Genomic DNA, 24071 nt, shown 5'->3' on the forward strand with positions numbered 1-24071 from the left:
GATAGGACTGAGGTGCTGTTAGTGGGTGATTCCCTTGGATGGGGTTAGACTCCCTCTGAAGGAGCAGATGAGCCATGTTCCTAGATGTACTGTACAAGTCTTAAAGTGCCTCATGTTCACTAACTGATGTGCATATGATTGTGTCAAATCAGCTGCTTCTAGCAACTACTTCTACATATAAACCTTCCAGTGTGATCTACTGACTGGTCATAAAACACAGAGGCTATTCTCAACAGGGCTTGCTTCCCACCTGTGCCCTAAAATGATAGAGAAACAGATGCTTCACAGCATGCAATAACAACCATAGTCATCCTAATCTCTCTGCTTTGTGTTCTTATGATGCAATTGTGAATTATGTTGTTTGCATTTGTAATTATAGAGCTGAACAGATGGTGGAAGGCTTATTTCAAGGCAACACATCTACTAAAATAGCCTAGTCTGGGCTCCTAAGCAATTGCTAACTGTAAGCCTGAATCATTAGAATTGGGGATTATTTACTTTCTCTTTTTCATATAACCAAGGGAAAGAGGGTTAAGCGAGACGGGAAGTGTGAAAAACAGTGGATGTTATTTTAAATTGCAGCAGCCAGGTGGAACTGATTTCTACAGTTGTATATTTGTACCTTAAGAAAATGTGAGCCAGGAAGATTATCGAGCCATAATACTTGACACCAACTTTTTTCTAGATTTCTTTTTTAAATTATATTGCACCTTCTGTCCCATAAGTTTCCCCAGGGCCCCAGTTCAAATTCAGAAGTGGGGTAGGAGACTAGCTAGTTAAAACTTGAAGTATCCTTAGTTAAGTTTTTACCTACAGGTTAGCAGAAAGTACCCATATGCCTTTAAGCCATTCCCTCCCTCTCTTGTTTAACTCGTAAGTGATGTATCTGTGTGGCTGGTGATTTCCTGTCCTGTTTGGGTGCTTTTCTCTCCAACCACCCAAAAATAGAGGTTCAACACTGCACTGCTTCCATCTTGGTTTGTGTACTGATAGCAGAAAGAGGTGTCTAGATTAAGCCTGATTGCTACCTCCTTCCCAATAGAAAATCAGCATGTGATGATGTGTTGGTGCAGTTGTAGAACTCTGGGCTCAATTTGAGCCTCTTCCCACAACAAATGGCCATCATATTTCAGTGCTGCCATCCAGACTGGGCAGTGCACCAGAGAGCTTGTATCAGCCTGCATACCAAGCAGAGTTGGCCTGTAAAAAGTGCTGCTACTAAATTTTGGAACTGACCAGGTTGCAAGGACAATATTATTAAGGTGGGTTCCCTTATGGGTCCGATCCTTTGAGGAGATGTGTCCACAAGTTGTCTATATAGGAGAGAGTGGAAGTTTGTGTTTGTACTAAATAGGATAAAGATTTTTGCTAATCTGTACAGCTAACTGTGTCTGACAATTGTGTATCCAAATGATGCAGGATAACTAGAAATACTTGGTTTTCCTTTTAGTCACTACATTTCAAATTAAAGTCATTCTCCACAGCCAAGTAGTTTAGTGCACATGTTCTTAGGTCATATCCACATGATACATTTAAAACACTCTTATATCGCTTTAACCAGTCATGGCTCTCCCCCCCCACCCCAAAAAAATGTAACTTGTTAAGAGACACGCTGCTTAGGCATTTCAGAAAGGCTCTCCCCGCCCCTGGCATTCCTTGCACTTGTTCTAATGTGGTCTTTCCCTCCCTTCCTCCTTTTCTGTAGGTATACAGTCTTGTACAATGGGCAACCCCAGGAACATGACAAGCTTCCGATCCATAATGACCCAGAATCCCAAGAGTCCTGCTTCTGACTAAGGTCCCAAAATGTGATCTGCCATGCAGGACAGTTGCAAGATGATGGTGCACCAGGAACCTATTGCCAGATCAATGTTGTCTGCATTGCCATAGTGCTCTCCTCTACTGATTTGACATCAGCAGCAACAGCAAGGATGTGCTTCCCAACCGGAAGGATTAGGCAGTCTGCAGAGAGGAGGAAAGAGGTCCTTTTTTTGTTGCTGCGGAGTGATGCCCGGAAAAGTCATAGTGCTTTGCATGTGATGCGCAAACAGTAAGCAACAGATGTGTCCGTACACATCTCTCTGTCTCTGTCTCTCTTTTGTATTTCTGTGTGGCAACAATATGAATCTTCTCCCAGAATTTGACTTGAAGTGCTAATATCAAACCACACTTTTGCTTAACCAAAAAGAAACAAGGAACTGATACTATTTTTCTCAGCTGTTTTTAATTGTGAGCTTTTACTCAAGAAATGTACTCCCCCAGCTGTGCAAGAAGAAAAGTGGCAGTCACGCTATGCATGTTCCCCCACCCTAGTATGTTTCCTGGCCAAAATATGTTGAGGAGCATGAATAGCCCAAAGAGAACTACGTTGCGGCCTAGGGATATGGAACTGATTGCGGTATGAAGTCCTGCAGCTCCCACCAAACTGATCTACTGTGCACAATGTGAAGATTAAACGATGAACAGCCACAGATTCCATCACTAAGATGTCTCCATCTGCCCCCTCACACGTTGTCAGTGAGATCTTCATCTGGACAAACTTTGGGCAGTGCTGCTACGAAGGAAGAATGGGCCAGGAGGCAGAACCCTTAAGAAAGGAATAACTCACCTGTAATAGTTCACTAAGTGCCATCTTGACGTGCGTGTACATTCGACCACCCTTTATAGCTGAAGAATGTGTTTGGAAAACTGATTGACTCATTTACTTGCCCCATTTTGCCAAAAGCTGGCTCTGTAGCTCAGGGACTATGTGTGATGGACCAGTAGCTACTTGTGTGTCTGAGGGTTTATCAGTATTTGCTGATGACCCCAGGCAGTAACAGGAGCAGAGCCCTCAGTTAGGGAGTAGGCAGGCACCCAGGTGGGAATCCAGGTACATGATGTAAGACAGGGAAGAAGGCACTAGAGGCAGTTGCAGTGCCAACAGCTGCTGCTTACGTGGGAAGGGTGGAACAAGTAAATATGCCTTCTGGAAGGGCCATCTTGGTAGGAGACGGGTTGTTCAGAATGATGAGGAAGTCCCAGGATTAAGGCTCTATTGAGCTAGGCAAAGATTCATTGGCTCCCTAGGCTAGGACAGCTGCCTGAGTGCTGTGTCAGCTGGTGGGACCTATAATGCTGTTTATGTGGTACCCACAACTCCTTCAGTAGAGATGCTGCCTTGGTGGCAAGATGTTGGAGCCTGCTGGAGGTCCTGGTTTGAGACCCCTAGCACCTTTGCAGGGTTTTGTTTTGTTTTTTTCCTTTTCTAATGCTTTAATGGAACTTCAGATATTTTCCCTGTGCAACTGTCCCTCAAAAGGATGTCAGCCATGCTTATGTCAGCAGTTTCCTGCATGCAGATGTTACTGCCTTCCTTATTAGTGGTAGCTCTGCTTTTCTTTGCATGTTATGTTTATCAGCTTTGCTGTAGACCGAAGGACTCTAGGAGTTTGATTTTCACATCATGAGAAATGTGCAGATCCAAGCATGGATCTGTATTCTCCTTCACTGAAGATCTAACCTAAAGATGACAACCTTGCTCTGGACAACAGGTATTTTGTTACATTGTATAATTATGTACAGATATTTTTTTTAAGTGTATAGGAGAAAAACATTATTTATTATTATTTTAAGGGAATTATTATTTTCCCATGGACGTCTTCTGAGTTTAGGAGCTAAAACATTTTCATTAGTGTTTTGTTTTTGTTTTTTATTTAAAAAACAGTTTTATTTTTCTGTTGCCATGTGACAGCTGTTCACTGTTTTAAAAGAAGAAGGAAAAGACAGCTTTTATAACAAAACAAATGCAATTCAAAGGACATTTCATTGGTCTACTCTTGTTGAGAGGATGAGTCTATGGCTTTTTACCCTGGAGTTGCTCTGCAGACTCTTGTTGCTTGTGCAGCTGGCCCCAGACTATGGGGATTTAGAGTGCTATTTTAGTGTGCCCAGTCTCTGCTGTACACATGTCAAAGCTTACTTCATTCTGCTGGGTAGGCTCTAACCAGCCTGTGCAACTAGCTATACAGATTAGCGTAACCCAGCTGGGGGTGGAGAGAAATCCTTTGGATATTTTGCATGCTCGCTGTTGTGTGCTGCCATACCCAAAGGGAAGTGAGCAGGGGCATGAGCTTTATGAACCCTGGAGAAAACTAGACTGCATGATCTCACCAGTGTTGTAAAGCCAGAGGAGCTAAAATGGGCCACCCGTGTGGCCCTGTGTTGAGACTGAGTGATTCACTTGTTTCATACTTGTCCTGCTCCACAGAAACTAGAGAACCTGGAACAATGACATATCAGCTGCCAAATTTACATTTTAACCTTCCTCTCCACACCCCACACCCCACAAGGCCAGCCCATGCTGTTTTGTTTTTGAGGGGAAGCTGCCATTACCACCACATTACACATCATCCTTTGCCTTCCCCTCCACCTCTATGGGCAATTCTGGAAGTTAGCCTTTATTCTGCTGCCCTGCACCCTGTCTGTGTCAGATGACAGCCAGCGGATTGCTTTCATCAGGAAATCCAGTCATTCTCACCTTTCATTGAAATATTCTTCCTCCTCCCAACCACATGGGAGCCACTTACTCACAAGAAGCTCCTGTGTGACTGGAGTAACGTTGAAATGACCAAACCATGTGAAGAGGCGATACTTGCTTGCATCTTTCTCATGGAATGAGCACCATTCCAGGAGCAGGTATAGATTCCGGGAGAAAGACCTACCCAAGCAGCCCTGCTTGGGGATAATGTAGCTCTTACATGGCTGCTTGCAGTGCTTTTTTCTGGGGGTACGCATACCCCTAAATATTTTGTGAATCTAGGTTTGGCCTCATTGAGGGGCAGTATTTCAATATGAGTAGGAAAATGAGAGTACCCCTAAACATTTTTTAAAGGAAAAAAAGCACTGGTTGGATGAATGTCTAAAAACTACCTATATGGTTTTTTAAAATGTATACTGTGTCCAATAATCTGAAAACCAGATTTCATTAAAAATTGGGTGGGTCTGGGTTTTGTGCCACTAAGAGCTCATATGTAAGCTTGGCTGAATTATATTATTGTGAACAAGTGCAGACTCCTTTATCTGACATATTTGAAGGACATGATTTCCTGTTGAATAAAACAGTGTTTTATTGACAAGTGTTGGTCATTCTTCAGAACTCTTCCCAGCTATAGCAACTGTTCAGGGTGATCTGTTTCTTCTCATGGTCCATTCTCTATAGGGCATAAACTGGGGGGGGGGGGGAATCCCATTGAAAAAGCAAATATGTTGGATGCTGTGGTGATAAACTGAAATGCCAGCACTGGTTTTTGCAGGAGTTTGTAACAAAGCCTCCTAGATTTTATGTCCCTATGTGTGATCTGTGACAAACACCCTAACTCTTCATTTCATAGAAATAACAGGCACCTGTTAAGATACTGTACAGAAGCACTGACTGCACCATTCTCAGTAAGCTCTGTTCATCTCTAAATCATGGTAAAAGGAAATCTAATAAATGCATTTCACAGACAGAAGACTGATGCATATAAAGCAGAAGATCTGAACAGGAGTGCAGAGGAGAGGTCAGACACTTCAATTAGAAGTTGATCAGCCCTGTCTAGAAGATGCAAAGCAATAAATGGATATGTGCTTCTCAAATGCCAGGGGTACAAGCTGATAGAGATTGCCTGGCTTATGTGAGAGGTTCAGCTAAGTGACTGCCACAGTTTTTGTGCACCAGGCGGTCAGTCTAATGGTGTGCCATAAAGCAGAATCTTTTTTTGAACTAGTATTTAGGAAGGAAAAGATGAGTAATATAATTCAGTGATGAAATGCATGCTTTCAAAGCTATTCCTTTAGAGGGGGAATCATATACTTAAAACCTGCCACACTGTACAATTGTCAGAAGTCATGCATATAGAACACAGTTCCAGCAATGTTAACCATATGAAGTCCCAATGTGTGGGGGTGTTGATTTTAAAGGTTCTCTGCAAATGTTTGCACTCACTCCACAGTTGGAGGTGTTGCTGTCTAACCAACCCCCTGCTGTTTGTGCCTTAGATCATGGTGGTGATGGTTAGCTCGTCTTTGGGATCTGGTATTCAGCCTTATACTTTGTTGAAATAGAGGGGTTCCATTTCTCTCTCAATATTAATGGTTGATCATTTAGCATGAACTTGTGTGGGTTGGGATTTTTTGTAAGCTATCAAAGCTAGAGCCATCCTGTGGTAATACATTGCATGAGTTAATTAAGCAATGTACGAAGAGCTTTCTTTTATCAACCTGGAGCTCATTGCCAATCAATTTCATTGAGAGAGCTAAAACGTGTAGTCTTAAGAGAAAGCCCATTTAGTCTATCCACTTCCCATCACTATTGATGATTGTTTTCTTCCTTTTAGTTGTCTTTTTCTAAACTGAAAGTACCAACCTCTTTGGCTGTTCTTCATAAGGGTGGTGTCCTCACCGGTGGTAAGTCTAGTCATGGTTTTTTGCATTTTTCCAGTTACAGTTTGTATGCTGGAAGATCATACAAATATATGATCCAGCAAAGGAGAGACAGATACAGACACAAAACCAATATGTAAGTTTCTCTAGAGCTAGGACAAAATGTCACTTAAGTTTGGAATACTGTGGACCCTGAGAAACAGGATTGCCAAGAGAGGTTCTTGTAGTTAATGTAGAATGAAACATTACATCTGGTGCTTATTATTATTTATTTCTTTGAATTACCACTTGCTTACTGCAGAGTAGACTCTAGTTATAATGCATGAATGAGCCCGAGGCTATTGATAAAAAGTCGGATCAGGCAAAAGCTTTTGATGTGTCCTCCCTCACCCAAATGGAACTGCTTAACTGTAAGAGTGATCAAGGGATAGCACTATGTTTTTTTTTTATGTACTAGACACAATAAGCATATTTTTTAATGCTGCAAGCACAATCCATAAAACAGAACTGTGACAGCAGTCAGGCGTTGGAAAAATTTAGCAGATGCATGGCATTTGTTGAACGTAATTACAATAGAGATAGCAGAAAGCCAAAGATGGCTACAGAATCTTCTTGTGCTTGTAATAGTCATTCTGTAGGAATCTGTGAAAGTGTTTTGATCTGTCAACTTTGCTTAATAGTTAGATGAGTCTTTAGCTCATTGACTGTTCCCTTTCTCAACTGATAATTTCCAGGCAGAGTTTAGGAAGATCACACATTTGTCTTGTTAATCCTGAAAAGAACTATTTTTAGTTTCTCCGCTGCAAGCCAGAAGAATTACAGGAAGACTGTCCAGCCTGAAGGTGGAATACTGGTCATGTTAGCCCCATTAGGGGCATAGATCTGAGTCTCGCACATGTAGCTCGGGACTCAGACAACTGCCAGATAGGTGGCAGCTGTGAAGGACACACGGCTGCAAGCTGTGGCATGCTAGGAAGTGCCAAATATGCACCCAAACACACTTTTTATTTAATGGTAAAGACGTACTGTGAGTATGATGAGACGGGCAGTAAGTACATTCACTTTGGCTCCACAATCCCAAAGGTAGTACCTAGGAGGACTGTGGCGCATATAGCAGGTAGATCTCTTGCTATCTGAGTGTCTTCATTCATCCCAGATCCCTAAAGTTGCCATTTTAGTAACTGCGCTCACTTCCACTCTCATTTTCAGAAAATATTTAAAATGGCGATGGGCTTCTGCATACTTGCTGCTGGCAGGCACCTTCCCTTGCTGCTCACCTGCTCCAGCTAGCAGACCAGCTACCCATTACCCACAGTAGTAATGGGAGTGATGAGATGTCAAGTGGTGGCACTGGCATTTGGGTGAAGATCAACCCCACAACCCTCCTCAAAAGGTAAGAAAGGAAAGAGAAATGGGATGATGATGGTCATTAGAAGATGGGCAGTAACAACCAGGAAAAGAACAGCTGTAGCAGCATCCACTAAAAGTAAAAGTTATGGGGGGGGTCTACCAGAAGTGCTAAAGTGGTAGTGCCCCCCCCCCCAGTATTTAATCAGGGGCCTCCTGAAACCTGGCACTGCCTCTGAGACCAAATAATGCAACTTTCATTTCTGTTCAGTTTGCTTTCCAGGCACATAGTACAGTGGTGCCCCGCAAGACGAAATTAATTCGTTCCGCAAGTTTTGTCGTCTAGCGAATTTTTCGTCTTGCGAATCACGAAATCCCATAGGAATGCATTGAAAATCAATTAATGCGTTCCTATGGTCAAAAAAAGGCCAAACAAAGCCAAATTTGGTACAACAACAGTTTATTAACTGCTCTTTAAAGTCACACATACTGTAAAGAGCAGTTCAAAAATTGAAGGGAAAATAAATTAACTTTATAAACATGACAGAAAAACATTTAAAAATCAACAAAGTGTACAGTACATTTTCTAAGACTCTGGGGGACCACTCGAAGAAGGCTCCTCTTCCACTCTTTGCTTCTTGCTCAAGAACCTGTCCATAGTCTGCTGCTTCATCCGCCTTTTCAGCACCTCCCTGAAAGGCGACATGACCCTCGTATCAAAAATGTTCCCAACGTCATGTGCCACGTGCTTCTCAGGATGGTGCTGCTCTGCAAAAGTCTGCACCTCCTTCCACTTCAGGCAAATGTCCCTCAGTTTTTCGGAGGACAGCCGTTCCTCAGTTGCTTCCTCCTCTTCCAGTGAGGCCTGCTCCTGCGCAGCCTCTGCCTGCAGTTCGACCAGCTCCACGGTGGTCAGCTCATCGTCGTGCTCCTCCACCAGCTCGCAGACGTCCTCCTCCGTGACCTCCAGGCCCATGGTCCTCCCCAAGGCAACAATGTCCTGCACCACTGTTGACTCTGGTGCATCAGAGTCACTTGGTGCCACACAGTCCGGCCACAGGCTGCGCCAAGCGCAATTCAAATTTCTCTGGCTGATCCCGTTCCAGGCCGTGGTGATCATCTTCAAGCAGGTGACGATGTCGAAGTGGTCCTTCCAGAATTCCCGCAGGGTGATGGTGGTGCAGTCAGTCACCTCGAAGCATCGCCTGAAAAGCTCCTTGGTGTAGAGTTTTTTGAAATTGGCGATGACCTGCTGATCCATCGGCTGGAGCAGTGGCGTGGTGTTAGGCGGCAGGAACATGATGTTGATGAAGCTGAACTCCTCCAACAAGTCCACCTCAAGGCCTTTAGGATGGGCAGGAGCATTGTCCATCAGAAGCAAAGCCTTCAGCGGCAGGTCGTTGTCCAGCAGGTACTGCTTGACAGCAGGGCCAAAAGCAAGATTGACCCAGTCCACAAACAGCACACGTGTGACCCAAGCCTTGCTGTTGGATCGCCACATGACACTCAGCCGCTCCTTGTCGATCTTGTGTCTCTTGAAGGCCCGTGGGTTCTCCGAGTGGTACACCAGCAAGGGCTTGATCTTCAGGTCGCCACTTGCGTTGGCACAGAAGAGCAGGGTCAGACGGTCCTTCATGGGCTTGTGGCCAGGCAACTTGGCCTCCTCCTGTGTGATGAAAGTCCTTTTGGGCATCCTCTTCCAAAACAGCCCAGTCTCGTCGCAGTTGAAGACCTGCTGTGGAACGTAGCCCTCCGTCTTCACAACCTCCAGGAACTCCGCTGCAAAGTCTTCAGCCGCAGAAACATCAGAACTGGCAGCCTCTCCATGCCAGAAAAAAACACACAAGCTTCCAGATTCTTTCAAAACCCCTCTCCAACTGTTTCCCCAGCCACCCAGGACACAGAAATTCAAATCCATAATTTTTTTAAAAAAAAAACAGCAGAGTGGCCCAATGGTCACAGAAAATCATAAAAATGCAGAAAAAAACACACAAGCTTCCAGATTCTTGCAAACCCCTCCCCAACCGTTCCCCCAGCCACCCAGCACACAGAAATTCAAATCCAGATTTTTTTTTAAAAAAGAGCAGAGTGGCCCAATGGTCACAGAAAATCATAAAAATGCAGAAAAAAAAACACAAGCTTCCAGATTCTTGCAAACCCCTCCCCAACTGTTCCCCCAGCCACCCAGCACACAGAAATTCAAATCCAGAATTTTTTTTGAAAAAACAGCAGAGTGCCCCAATGGTCACAAAAAATCATAAAAATGCAGGAAAAAACACACAAGCTTCCAGATTCTTGCAAACCCCTCCCCAACACCAAGTCCTTGAATTCCAAACACCCCAACCCAAAATCCAAAACCCCCCAAAAAAGTTTTAAAAACTTAACTTACCAAATGGCTGCAAAAGAAGTTCTGGAAAAGCTTCAAAAATCACCAAAGTCTTTAAAAACCACAAAAAAGGCTACTATGTACACTGCGTTCTATGAGTTGCTCCTCGAAGTCAAGTCGCAACTGTATTAACAGTGTTAAGAAAAAGGAAACAAACTTGCAAGACGTTTTCGTCTTGCGAAGCAAGCCCATAGGGAAATTCGTCTTGCGAGGCAACTCGAAAACGGAAAAACCTTTCGTCTAGCGAGTTTTTTGTCTTGCGAGGCATTCGTCTTGCGAGGTACCACTATAAACAAGTTTCATGTCTGGCCTCTGTGGCCCAGGAAGTTGTGGCTCCAATCTTGCTACATAATGAAAAAAGGGAAGGCACCAGCACAGAACAAAGACCTCAAAAGGTACAGTGCAAACAATGGAAAGGCCCAACATGTCCACAGGGCATCTGAGCGTGTTAGAACAATTCTGTGGACGCTGGGTTAAGAGTCTTCTCAGATCACCTTTGAAGTCTGCTGTATTTCAAATCTCCACATTCTTAGTTTGTTATCCCTCACTTCCAGCAGAATGAGCCTAACAATATTATGCGTACAGAGTCAGGAACCTAGGAAGCTGCATTGCACCAGATATTTGTTTTTCTAGCCCAGTACAGTAATACCTCCGCAAACATCCACTTCGTCTAGCGTCCATTCCAGCGAACGTCTGCTGCAAACCCGGAAGTACTGGAACGGGTTCTGTGCATGCACAGAAGCGCAAACCGCTCCGCACACGTGTGCAGACGTGGCGCTTTTCCCTGCGTCCTTTTCGGCTAGCGGCCAGGTCTCCAGAACAGATCCCAGCCACAAAACAAGGTACGACTGTACTGTCTGCTCTTAACTGTTAGCAGTTTTCTGGGGGCTTAGATAGGGGTCATTCCCATCACTTGCTATCTGATTTTTAAATTTGTATTGTGAGGGCCTGTCTAAATAAGGCAGTTTTCATAAGATGGCTAAAGGAAGTCGGGGAGTATTCCTGCTGAACCTCTACTGGTAGGTATTTCCATAGAACAGGGCCTGCCATACCAAAGGCTCTGCCCCCAGTGAAGGCCAACAATATGACAGGTGACCACCAGAAGCGTCCCATCAGCAGGTATCAGGGCTTGTTCACACTTCTGCTTATCCCATGCATAGAAAGCATTGGTCCGAGAGGTTTTTCATTTGTCCCATGCTTTCTAGGCATGGTTGAGCTCTAAGTGATAAAAATGAAGCATAAGGAGTCAGGTGGAACTTTAAGGAACTTTGGCCCTGAGACTCTTAATACTGGTCATCTGCCCTGCAACATCAAACAGCCCCACGCTTCTCTTTGAACCATGAGAACCAGCTTGGGGACATTCAAAGAGCAGTATAGGGCTGTTTGCAAAAGGGCTTTCAAACAACCCAGAGTTTTGAAGTCCAAGGGGTTTCAAAGCACAGCAGATCTGTCAGATTTGGTCCTCCAGGGCTGGGGAGATAAGGATCTAGAAAAAGCTTCCCCTCCGCTGAGAAAGTCCATTTATATAACACAGCCAACACTACCATCCGATGTACTGTGATGGGTAGTAGATTTTGGGTGGCATTGAATGGAGACAAGATGTCAATTACTGAATGTACTGAAAATCTTTTGCAGTGTGGGAGGAGGACATTGCAAAGGAAAGGGTTTGTTTGGTCCTTCTACTCACCCTCCTTGGTTCCATGGAGCTGGGGCCACCCCTTTGAACACTGGGCCTGCCATGTGAAGAGCTGCCATGTGAAGTTGGAAGGAAACTGAGCTGGGAGCACATGAATGGGAGGGCTGCCTAATGGCACACAATCTCCTCCCAGGCCAATTCCCTCTCCCTCTGTAATGCCATAATCTGCTGTGCGTGTTCCTGCTACAGCTAAATAGACCATTGGAAGGCAAACAGACTGGAAAGAGGCACCCCTGAGGCTAGTTCATACATCCTTGCTGTCTGCCTTTCAGTCACTCCGCATTTGAGAGTTTAGAGTTAGAGGTTTCACAATCTATCAGTGGTGGAAAAGACTGGCTGATAACACCACAGCTCTGCCAGCCTTGCTGCGATTTTCCTAATAACGGTTTCTGGAGTGATGGGGAATTTTAGGTTGTACTTTTCCCCAAATGCAGGATTTATCTTACCTGCCCACTCAGCTCTCTGATGATACATCTCCTACCAGTGACGTGGTTCTGCTGCGCTTACCCATGAACATTATTTGGTAGATAACAGGTTTGATGCAATAACTACAGCACACTGTTCAGGAAGTATAATACAAGACACCAAAGTATGTTCACTAACCAAGCTTTCAGCTGCAGAGCATGAAACTGAAAATATAATCTCTCTCCACCTAAGCTCTGAGAGCCATGAGTGTGACAGAGAACCAAAGCAAAATCAAATTTAATACTTCAGCATGGGCTTCCTTGCCTACTTATTTTCATTCCATGAATGCTTGGCAGTTAGGGTTTTTACATGAATTCACAGGAGTTACTCCTATTAATGGACCCAGCAAATAAATACAGTGTATAGGTTCCAGCAATCATCTTTCAGGCACACACACACACACACACACACACAACGCCCCCAAACCATTTGAAAGAACCTAGACATATATGTATGTACACGCTACATTCTTACTAAAGGTATTAGTCCTAACCCTATTTACCTAGCAATAAGGTCCACTGAATTCAATAGGACTTACTTCTGAGCAAATTGGTCAGGATTACAGCATTACAGGCAAGCATCTTTGACAAAATAAAAATGTTTTTATAGTATGGCTCCAGGGAAAAAATGTGATCCTGTAGCTAACTTTAGTATTCTGTTAATTTTGTTCAGTTTTATATATTTTAAAACCGAAAAGCACAATGCAGGTAAGTGATTTAAGTTTTGTGATGCAGCTACATCTAGGGGTGGAACAGGGCAGTGCACTGACAGCTGGATTTTTTAATAATTTATTTTGTCTGGATACCAAGATGAGTTTCTGGCTAATTTTGAGGCTTCTTATGCAACTGGACAAAAATATGAATCCCTTTATGTTTATTCTTGGAGATCCATTAGTTTTAATAAAGTTATGTACCAGGGAGAGATCTGTAATGATAAAACTTTCAATCGCGTTAGGAATGTTTTGCAGATATCCCTGTTGTAGTTGGAATGCAGGATTCCGCTCTCTCGCAACATATTTATGAAGAGTTTTAAACAAACAGAAGATTAAAGGGTAAATCAAGCAGACTGCATTCTTAGTTTACTGAGGCTTGAATTCCATTCACAATTTGAAAGGGAATAGATTATGCAAACAGATAACCCTCAGAACTGTTCAAGTTAGTTACCTCTAATGCTCGTATATGATCTTCTTCAACTGTTGGGGTTATATTTAGAAGCTATACTCCCAAAATAGGGATGGACATCATCAAAGCTTGATATCAAACTTATTTGCAGATGTTTTCTAATTTATATCTCATTGCTTGATCTCAGAAATGCGTGTTTTTGTGTGTTTTTGCCAGTTCCACTAAAAATACAATCTTCACATATTGTATGTATTATTATAGGTATACTATTATAAACACAGCATACACATGCGCAGTCCAGGTTTCCAAAAGCAACCAGTGCATAAAAAGATAGTGTTATATGCATTGTGGTATACATAAAAATACTTACACATTAATACTGTTGCATGCCAGTACCACTCTCCCGAGTGGTGCAAAATTGCTGGGGTCCCAGGCAATTTTCCAGGGTTTGTGTTTCCTTTGGAATGAGGTGCAGCAGATAATGTGGTATCTTTGTAGACAGCTCAGTTGGTAAAGCACACAATTCTTAATGTCAGAGTCATGATTCATGCATTGCAGGGGGTTGGACTAGAAATAGGTGACCCTCAAGGTCCCTTCCAACTATGCAATTCTATTATTCTATTTACACATATATACCATCTGAGCCTACAAGTGAGGGCATCACAGCAACAACACCCTAATAGGCTCTCGCAGCCCATAGCTGCAGCATTGAATTCAAACAGAAATCAAGCATCACTTTGTCTCTCTGCCTTCCCAGCCAGCTGCTTCCAGCTTCTAGCTCACATCACTCAACCCTCAACTCTGGCCTTTGTCTTTCTAACTACTAGTGAGCTGAGGAACCTGTGAATCAACATGGCTTCTTAAAATGTAAGTTCTCTCTCACTAACCTTTTTGAGTTCTTAAGTGTGTCAATAGGCATGTCAATGGGCATAATCTGGTAGACCTGGGAAGCATTGCATTTGAAGAGATAAAAAGGCTCTTTCCAGGTAGAAGGACAGTACCTAATAAATCTGTATCTATTTATTGTTGTGCAGATAAACATGAAATTCCTGTGAAGATTGGAGAGACATCAGTCTAAATATAACTGTAAATGTGTACCAAGTGTTCAGGTAAGCATCTTTTTAGTCTCTCTCAGTATGGTCAGACAGTGTGTCCATCCACTGCAATCAGTGGTTAAGAGTGTAGATTTCTAGCCCTTAATTTTTGTCAGCTTGTAGTCAGTTCAGCCTATCAAAGCCGGAGGTGAGAGCTACCACATCCCCAGAATCTACCCTCTTTGGCAGAAATGTTAAGACTCTGAATTCTAAGTTAATTTTAGCCCTCAGCCCAGAATTGAGAAACCATCAAGCAGTTGCACACCATATGTACCAAATGATTATCTGAATAGACACATCCTCACCATGTCCTTTGCATGTTTTCTCATCAACACCCAGTGGGTCTGGAAAACTTTGCTGTTGTATAGCCTCACAGTGTCTGGAACATATTTTGGCTTTAAGAGTTGATTTCCACTGAACTTGTAAATATAGGTTGATCTAGTTCTTTATTCCTCAACACAATGTCAGCCCAACAGTACAGGAAATCTGCTGGCTTTAGAAGTGACTCAACAAATTCCATCAGAAATGTGCAAAGCTGTTTCATGTGTGCTGAGGGATGCAAGCCCACAAATCCTGCAAACTGGGTGATTTAATCTACCAGTAGATGTGTAGCAGAATATATGCAGCTTAAAGATCCTCAACAGTTAGGAACTAATAGAAATGATTCACTCTAATTGATCCACTCTCTCAGCTCATTCGAATTGATGGAACTCTTGATTCAAAGCTCCCGCACTAGTTGCGTCGGGGTGGGGGGAGTCCTCAGGTGAGTAGAGACCAAAAGTCAGTAGCTATTCAAGTTCTAAATCTTTAGAACTTGATGATTACTTTCAAAGCCTTAAACAGAACTGTCTTCACCTATATGTTCAGCTCTATACTGGAGGACCCAATGAGTTGCCCAGCAGGAAAATCTATTTGGGTGCTTGGTCCATGAAAAGGACCAAGCCATCTTTGTGATGGCTCCTTCCTGGTGGAATTCTTTCCTGGCAGTTAGGCAAACACTCTCTATGATCTTCTTTAAATAAGCTTTGAAAATATCCTTTCATAATGGTTCCTGGAGTTCAAATTGGTATTGCAGGCAATGGGAGCTATTCTCCAAGGCCAATTTTATTGTAAATGTATTTATTTTAAATGTAATGAGGTTAATATTGTTGCATTAACACTTTTAATTACTTAATTTTATGGACTGCATCCCACTTTGTCCCTCCATTCAGCTCTACTATTTCCCATTGGATGCAACCACTTTCTATCTGCTGGTGTGAGCTCTGCTGCTAGGAGCCAGTGCAAAGCCTTAAACTGGATGTCCTGAGGGAGGGAGCTGGGGCAATATGACTGCTGCCCAACTGTCCTGCCCCACACCTTCTGCTGTGGTTGCCATAAGCAGCAGGGCTGAAGGTGTGGCTCTGCAAGCCCTGTTAGGAAGTTGTAATTTGAGAATGGATGCTTCTCAAAATTGCAGTGGGGTGAAGGTCTTCTAAATACGAATGCATGCACCAAGAAAATAAAATCCATGGAAGTGGGAGATTTTCAGGGTGCTGAATTCTGTGCTTCCAAAGAACACAGAACCTTGTATGGCCTTTCCTCTTGCATTTCATATCCATTCACTCAGAGACATTAATTAATGCACAAAACACAGCTTTCAGCAAAATGCAGGGAGATAAGCTCTCTAGAGATACACGAAACAGAAGAAATAAGATTAGATTCCAGCCATTTGCTGAACAGGAAATGTGTTCATATCCAATTACTACTAAACGGCTGGATCTTTTACTTCAACCTTGATTATATAACCTTCCTGTGTCAATAAATATCTCCACATAACTGCCAATCTTATTTATGCAAATACCCAGAATGCTCGCATAATTTGCTATCTCGAGGCTACTGAGACAAAAGATGATGCACTGCTCTATAATTTCCATCTTCAGGGTTTACGATATTCTGAGTTTTTTATTCACAGAATAGCATATCAAGAATGGGATTGGAAGGTGAGTGCCCTCTCTTTTCTTGCCATTCTATACAATAAAAACCTAGCCAATATTTTTTTATCAAGTGTATTTGCATCTTTTTAGAAAGGCAGTGTATCTTGGAGGAGGAAACTGCAACAGAAAACATTTTTTAATGCATTGCTTTATCTTGCACTCTGGCCCACAAACTTTCTGAAATAAGATAAAGTTCTCAGTTTGTGTGTCTGCGTTTAATCTGACTGTTTTCTATAGGTCATGCCCTGCCCACTTCTGTCACTCTTTGACTAGCTTAGCGCCACTGATTTAGTTCCCAGTGAAAAATGCATGCGACTCAGACTGTTCAACAGATTTACTCAGAATGGATTCTTAAGGATACTCAAGAGGAAAAAAAGGCACAGATTAAAAGAATCCTGTGACTCCCAAACGTAGCATATGGAAAGTTGCCCATGGCAAACAAAAAATACTGCTATGAATAAAATGAGCTAAAAAAAATTCAAACTTTTCTCCCTTGCCATAATTAGTTGCCTTCATTAAAATGGAACTTTAAATTACATTTCTTAATATAAACATATGAAATAAAGTCAACTTCAAGAAGATTTTTTTTTCTACGTAGAGTCCTCAGTGTATAATGCAACTTCTCATTATACACTTGCTACAAACTCTGTCCCAGTAGGCATTGGGGCAACTGTGAAGCACACAAGTTCCAAGACCTCTCAGTGCACTAAGGTAAGTGGAAGGAATCCACTTGCTTTCTTTGCCGGCGACACCAGTCCAAAGGAAGGAAGGGCTAGAAGGCTGCAGCCTGATCCCGTCAGATGTAATCATCCTCTACAGGCTCCCCATTGACATCACAGTAATGGATGAAAATGGCCACCACCCTCTGGAAGACACCTTTCTTCATTTGACGGTGCTCAGAGATCTCTTCGCCTATGGTTTCCATGCAGATGTCAGCTGATAGCTGTCCTTTCCTTCGGGGAGCATAAATAGTAGCTAAAAATAGAAAGAGAGAAAAAGAAAATAGAAGCAAAAGGAATTAACCATGGAATTTATACTCGCTTTTAAAAAGGAAGGAGTATTTTCTCAGGCATAAGCATCAAACATTCAAACTGAAGTGCAAGCAATACAAAGAAATGGGGGGAAAATATGGCTATTCCATTCAGCCTAATAGTGCACAGGGGTCACCATCTCTTTGGAGAAAACTGGAAAAAGCATTGTGGACACCAGAGCCTCTTCTGCTGGGTACAACAGAGTGCTTCTTTCAAGCCAACAGGGCATGTGTGACTGTCCTCTCTTTTCACCCAAGCACATCCTGCAACACTTTTTAACCTGCTTTCTCTCATGGCTGAGTTTCATTGCTTTAGCGTTGTTTGCCATAGAATTGGAGAACAATAGAACTAGAAAGGATCTCAAGGTCGTCTAACCTCGTCAGTCCTCTTTGCATGTTTTCTGCCTAGCTGGAATGTGTCCTTGAGCTCTAATTGACTCTTCCTTGCATGGATGGAGGACAGGGAACAGTATGTATAAAACGAGTCTACTGTACAATGATAAGATTTACATTAACTATTCTATCCACTTTGGCCCCACCCACCACTGGTATGTGGCCCATGGAAGGTTGCCTAGAAATATGGCCCTCCATATGAAAAAGGTTCCCCACCCTTGCCGTATATAACCTTACCTTACTCAGCAGTCAGGAAATATCGTTCTAAATAAAATTGTTGTCACCTGATGCTGACAACTTGCCTTCCATACCTTAGTGCATTCCAGAGTCTGCCCTGAGCCCTAGCAGAATGTAACTGCTGACTTGCTGGAATACAGAGTAAAGCTTCACTCCCAGATCTGAATGAATAAGGAGGAACACAAGGCCTTCTATCAGAAAGCCACTAATTTCAATGAAGCTTTACTGCATGTCAAAGGTGGGCACTGCTTTGGGTATGTTTTGAGCAGATGGGCAGCACAAATGTTCTTCATCAGTAAAGATATTTGCATTCACTTACTTTTTTCATCATCCTCAAAGTCATATCTGGCATAGCCATTAGGCTCAGCTGTTCTGAGTGACCTCAACCAGGGGAAATCCGTTATCATAGAGTACGGGGCGCCATCCACAACACCTATGGCAAAGGCAATTGGAAAGAAAGTAAGGACATTTTCATGCTGTTTCGTCAGCTGTAATCCCCTCTGTTCAACCTACAACTGCCTTTAAGGCCAGTCTACGGAACAAGGTGTGTGCATGTATTTGATCAGTGGTAAGATGTGTGCATTGAGGTGGACAGACTGAGTGCACCCACTGGGCCTGCCACCACTGTACACACCTGACCATCACACATGAGATGATGTAGAAATTGAGGGGTATAACCTGCTCAAAAGGAATAGATTAAACAGGAAGGGAGGAAGAGGAGCATTATATGTAAAGGATGTGTCCACTTGTGAAGAAATCCATTGGAGCATGGAAGGCAGATTGAGAGTATATGGGATAAACATGGTAGGAGAGAGAACAGTGACCTTACTGCTACAGACACTCAAGGACTTGGATGGTGCCTTCCTAGTGCAGATTACCAAACATTCAAAAAGGAGAGATACAATAGCCAAAATGGAAAATAAACAGTAGCAATTATAAGCTTTAAAACAATTGCTTATCTGGTGTATTTTTTTACTTGTTCATGCAACAAATACAATGCTATCCTACTTTATGGGGTTTTCGTGCTAAAGAGTGCACAGAATTTTTGCTGTTCTGCCAATTTAGGTACCTGATTCACAGCACCGACTGAGCTGATTTTGCATCCTACTTGAGTGTAATGCAGCTTTGGATAAAGTTACTCAAGCCATCTTATGTATGAGTCTGAGTGACAGGTGCATTGTTACATATCTTTAGGTGCCAGGCAAAAACATTCCTCTTCTTCAAGGCCTTTGGCTAATTTAACAATCTATGGCCTTTTAAGCCACATCGGGGGATGTCATAGTTTTTGTTCATTATGATGTAATGTATTTTGTGTTTTTATATTGCAAACTGCCCTGTGATTCTTGCATGAAGGGTGGAATAGAAATTTAAAAATAATAAATAAATATAGTCATGGCACGGGAGACTTCAACTACCCTGATATCTGTTGGAACTCAAAGAAGTATTTGCTTGAGAAACAGAATATAAATGTCTCTATAATGCTCACCTTCTAACGTGTACATGTCTCTCCCCCAGGGGTACTTTGTATATTTTTTCAGGTCATCTTCTGTTCGCGTGGCTTCAGGGAAGAACTCATATTTAATAAGTTCTCTAGAGGGGGGAAACAAGAACAACAAATATGAGTAAGCATGGAATTCTATATGAGAAATATGGAATATCTGAAACATGGAATTCTGTCTGAGAAAGAGACTTATAATCCAGTTTTGTTTTTAACCACTTGGCTGGTCACCTCTGGCAGCCCACTGCATTTCTATGCTGTGTGTGGAGGAGGGTACTTTGCATCCTCCCCACCTGTAAATCTGGGATCTGTTAGGCCCAAGAAACCACTGGATTCTGAGAGCCCTACAGCAGTAATAATCAACCAAGACAGATGACAACCGTGGAAAAGTCTAGGCTCAGTGTAACTTCTTTGGAAGTCTTATTGGCTGTTGACATCAGAGGGACTTATTTTGTTGATGCACAGTGACTACCCAAATGTTATTTGTTGGTAACAGGGACACTTTGGTAAGAGGCGGAAAAACGCCTGTGATATGCAGAATAACAAATTCTTTACAATCTTGGAGATGGTGGAATGTGCTTACAAAGGCATGAGAAGATGAAGAGACATTGGTGACACTTTACAGCAGAAGAACTGTGGGGCACCCATGAACGACTGAATAATCTACAAATCCACTTGCTGACTCCATACCCAAAATGACATAAATGGTGAAAATAGTTGACCCAATCTCTCTATTCAGACTCACTTCCAGAATGCCTTACATTTCACCCCATTTCATTTATTTGTTTTTATTTCCTAGCTTTATTCCCTGCTTCCTGTCTTGCCTCCTTGTTCCAGTTCACAAAAAAGGATCTTTTATTCACCCTCTCCTCCCCTGCACCCTCAGCACTGCATTATTGGTTATGGACTTTACTCTGCAATACGAAGGAGTTTTTCAATGCTCAGGAAACTTAGAAGGGTTTTGAAAAAACAAACACATCAATCTGAGCTGCAAGGAGTTATAGGCTTAGGATGCCTTTCAAATTGCTTTGACTGACTGCTTTGTCAATGCTATTATTATGCTGGTTCATATTAAGTTCCTATCTCTGATTCTCATACTGCCTGAATGCATGTTTTGTTATTTCTGTCCTGCAGGCCTGCAATATTAATTCTCTACTGTTCCTATGTTGAGCATTTTGGATCAATAAACCATTTAATTTGCTTCTGCTACAATCTTGAGCCTCTGGTCCTTCTCGCTGGTTACACTTTACTCGCTGGGGTGCAAGCGGGAACACAGATTAATACTGCCCTGTGGAGAAACCAAGCAGGATGCTGGTGGAAGCACTTCATCTCCCTCCGGCCCCAGAAAGTGACGCTCCCTCCTGAATATCCCAGCACAGAAAGCAAGAGAGCTGGTAGCAGAGGACAGAGCGTGCCTTCCTTCTGCTGCCAGTATTCTGTATTTCTTTGCTAGACACTCAGCAGACAAACCTCCTGCACACCTAGCAAAGAAATACAGTAAGCCAGTGGCAAATGGAAAAGACATTCTGTAACTCCTCTGCTTGGTTCCTACGCTAGATGAGCAGGACACCCCCACCACATGTCCAGCATAGAAACACAGGGAGACGGCGGAGAAGGGACAAAGCAATATGTACTTTGCCATTAGCATGCTTGATTTTTATGTGTTGGGTATGCAGTAGGTGAAGCTCTTTTCCGTGTGATGGAGATAGAACCCAAATGGGCTTGTGGTGGAGGGAGGAATCACTCATTTCTAGCCTTCATAGCCTTCAGAATGTTTCCCGTGCCTGCTTTTCACTCATAAGAGAGGCAGACAAAGGAGCGATGGAGTGTTCTGTACATCCAAACGCAGGCCCTCCTAAGAGTAAAAAACAGGCTAGTACCTTTGGGGGGTGGGGTGGAGTAACTTACAAGGCTATGATAATATAATGAGGACTAAAGGGAAGTCTTCTTTCTGCACATAACTGTTAGTTCTCTTTCTGCACAAAACTGCTCCATTATGGGGAAGCCTTGCTCCTCTTTTCTCTTGCTTTCTGAGAAGTCTTGCTTGTAGGCTTTTCCCTGCTTTTGCACACACTGTACGAACCTGCTCTTCATGCCTAGCTGACCACATCTACAGAACTTGATTGTTACATTGTTTCATGCTATGATCAATCATTAGTAACAGACATCCTAAGCTCATGGAAAACAAACTGTACCTGCTCTTCATGCCTAGCTGACCACATCTACAGAACTTGATTGTTATATTGTTTCATGTTATGATCAATCATTAGTAATTGTTTGTGCCATATTAATCTCTAGTTACAATTTAATTAGGAGGCTTCATGCCTGTCTAGTTCTAGCTCCGATTCTCAGCCTTTAATGTATCAGTGATAAATGATCATATGTAAATCCCACCTCTCACATGTAATCCCCGCCTTGTAACCAATCAGCCACAGGCCCACCTGTGGCAATGCTTGCAATATTCAATAAAAGAGGCTCCCAAGGCCCGCCCTGACAGACGCCTCATGTTGCACCTGCCTGTCTCGTCTCCCGTGATTTTTCATTCCTACAGAGGACAACAGTTATTGGACTTAGACCTGCTCTCATTCCACTGGCTCATAAGGAAGACCCCTTATAGCTATGAGGATTAGACAGAATAAAACTTAACATGAATCACTACATTCACACAAGAAAAATACAATGAATACGCCGATGTTTCAAAACGCCATCAGCTTTTAAACGATTCCCAAAAAGAAATGATGTCTACATCACACTAAGCTGGGGAGGGGAACCTGCAGTTCTTGCTTGAATAAAACTCCCATAAATCTCTGGCTGTTGGTTATGTTGGCTGGGGCTGATGGAAGTTGGACTCCAACAACATCCTTGGGGTGGTGGTGGGAGAGAAGCATAGGACCTTTCTGACTCACAGATATACAGTGGTACCTCGCAAGACGAAAAACTTGCTAGACGAAAGGGTTTTGCGTTTTTTGAGTCGCTTCGCAAGACGAATTTCCCTATGGGCTTGCTTCGCAAGACGAAACGTCTTGCGAGTTCTTGCGAGTTTGTTTCCTTTTTCTTAAAGCCGCTAAGCCGTTAATAGCCGCTAAGCCGCTAATAGCCGTGCTTCGCAAGACGAAAAAACCGCAAGACGAAGAGACTCGCGGAACGGATTAATTTCGTCTTGCGAGGCTCCACTGTATATTTATCCATTACAGTTCTATTCAGAGAGAGACTCACTGATTAATGTTTGCTATTGTGTCCATCCAGCTTCGAATGCGCACTTTGTTACGAACATTTGGAGGGTTACTAAATTCATGAATTACACAGATGTGGTATGGGTAGGGACCACTAAATATCTTCTGTTCTAGAGTCAGTGTGTCAACCTGTGGAGAAAAAGGTACAACATGGAATATAACCAAAATAAAAGAACAAAGTACAGTCACATAATCTACAAGCTGTGTCCTATCATCACTCCTAGTTTCCTGATAAAATATGCCATACTTCTCTTTTGAGAAAGCTGCAAGGAACAAAACAGCATGATGAAGAGATTCTGTACATGTTTTCCAACGAAGCTCTGCCAACACTTACAAAAAGCAGACTTCTCAGGGCACCCGATTTTCATTTATCCCCAATACTTCTGCCCCTTATCCCATTCAGTTCTGAAGTAGTACCTAACCCTCAGGAGCAGCTTTATTGGGGTGCCACTGGAAGCTTATCAGAGTAGTGAGGATTAAGAAAAACTTGATGCAGAATTGTTTTCTGATAACGCAGCACCACGGCATACAACCCACTTAGACATGCAAATTTCTCATTTAAAAAAAAATGGGGGGGGGGACAAGACTCAGATGTTGAGGAATACAAACAGTTTTGAGTAAATGAAATCCATCTGAATACCTGCTGCATTGGACGAAGGTAAATGATCCGGTTTCTCTCTGGTGGTATCCGCAGTATCTGATCCAGTACCTGATCCATATTTAATTTCTTGCACTGAGCATAGTCAAATCGATTGACAATTGGTGCGTTCTCTACCTTCAAGTGCTTAAGTACGCGGCATCTGGTGGCTACATATTCCAGGACAAGAAAATTGTGAAGACCGTAAGATAATGCATGTAGGTATTTAGGTTTAGGGTATGGGCTATGGCCACAGACAACCTACCACATTACAAAATGTTGGAAAGGCTGTGTTGTCTTATTGCCAATTTGTATGCATTTAGCAACAATAGAATCTTAATTTGCATTTATTTGCTTTCCTAGGGTAAAATTAGGAAATGAAAACCAAAAGCATAAAAAGTGAGAAGTATGACTAACTTTTTAATCTAAGCATGCCTTATGTCTTCACTGCTGTCTTATCTTTTTCACCTCCCTGTTCTATCATTATACAGAAAAATTCTGGTGGCCCAGAAAAAAGGAAAAGAAAGAACACCCTTTAGCCCATTAAGTTGGGAAATGA

General features: G+C 42.7%; 2 protein-coding genes and 1 long non-coding RNA gene across 9 annotated transcripts in view; 2 read left to right on the forward strand and 1 right to left on the reverse strand.

Annotated features, from left to right (window-relative positions):
- HTR4 (5-hydroxytryptamine receptor 4) overlaps positions 1-5117 on the forward strand; it is a 178752-nt gene extending 173635 nt beyond the window's left edge. For all 5 annotated transcript variants that reach the window (XM_081178633.1, XM_081178629.1, XM_081178630.1 and 2 more), the window contains one exon: positions 1706-5117. Coding sequence is in view for 4 of the 5 variants with exons in the window: in XM_081178629.1 (XP_081034755.1) it covers positions 1706-1793 (88 nt within the window). In the remaining variant the exon portion in view is untranslated. The remainder of the gene's footprint in view (positions 1-1705) is intronic.
- A 5308-nt stretch (positions 5118-10425) lies between these two features.
- LOC308578626 lies at positions 10426-16666 on the forward strand. The gene is made up of 3 exons (XR_014004043.1): positions 10426-10530; positions 14175-14284; positions 14452-16666. It is a non-coding gene; the product is annotated as an uncharacterized lncRNA (long non-coding RNA).
- Positions 16667-16803: 137 nt separating this feature from the next.
- The window catches only part of FBXO38 (F-box protein 38), a 38058-nt gene continuing 30790 nt past the window's right edge, over positions 16804-24071 (reverse strand). For all 3 annotated transcript variants that reach the window (XM_081178347.1, XM_081178348.1, XM_081178349.1), the window contains 5 exons: positions 23516-23682; positions 22859-23004; positions 19631-19734; positions 18464-18577; positions 16804-17459 (listed from right to left, as the gene is read on the reverse strand). In XM_081178347.1, coding sequence (XP_081034473.1) covers positions 17281-17459; positions 18464-18577; positions 19631-19734; positions 22859-23004; positions 23516-23682 — 710 coding nt within the window. In that variant the 3' untranslated portion in view covers positions 16804-17280. The remainder of the gene's footprint in view (positions 17460-18463; positions 18578-19630; positions 19735-22858; positions 23005-23515; positions 23683-24071) is intronic.

The sequence above is a fragment of the Podarcis bocagei genome (assembly GCF_964188305.1).
Source record: "Podarcis bocagei genome assembly, chromosome: 2".
Taxonomy (NCBI): domain Eukaryota; kingdom Metazoa; phylum Chordata; class Lepidosauria; order Squamata; family Lacertidae; genus Podarcis; species Podarcis bocagei.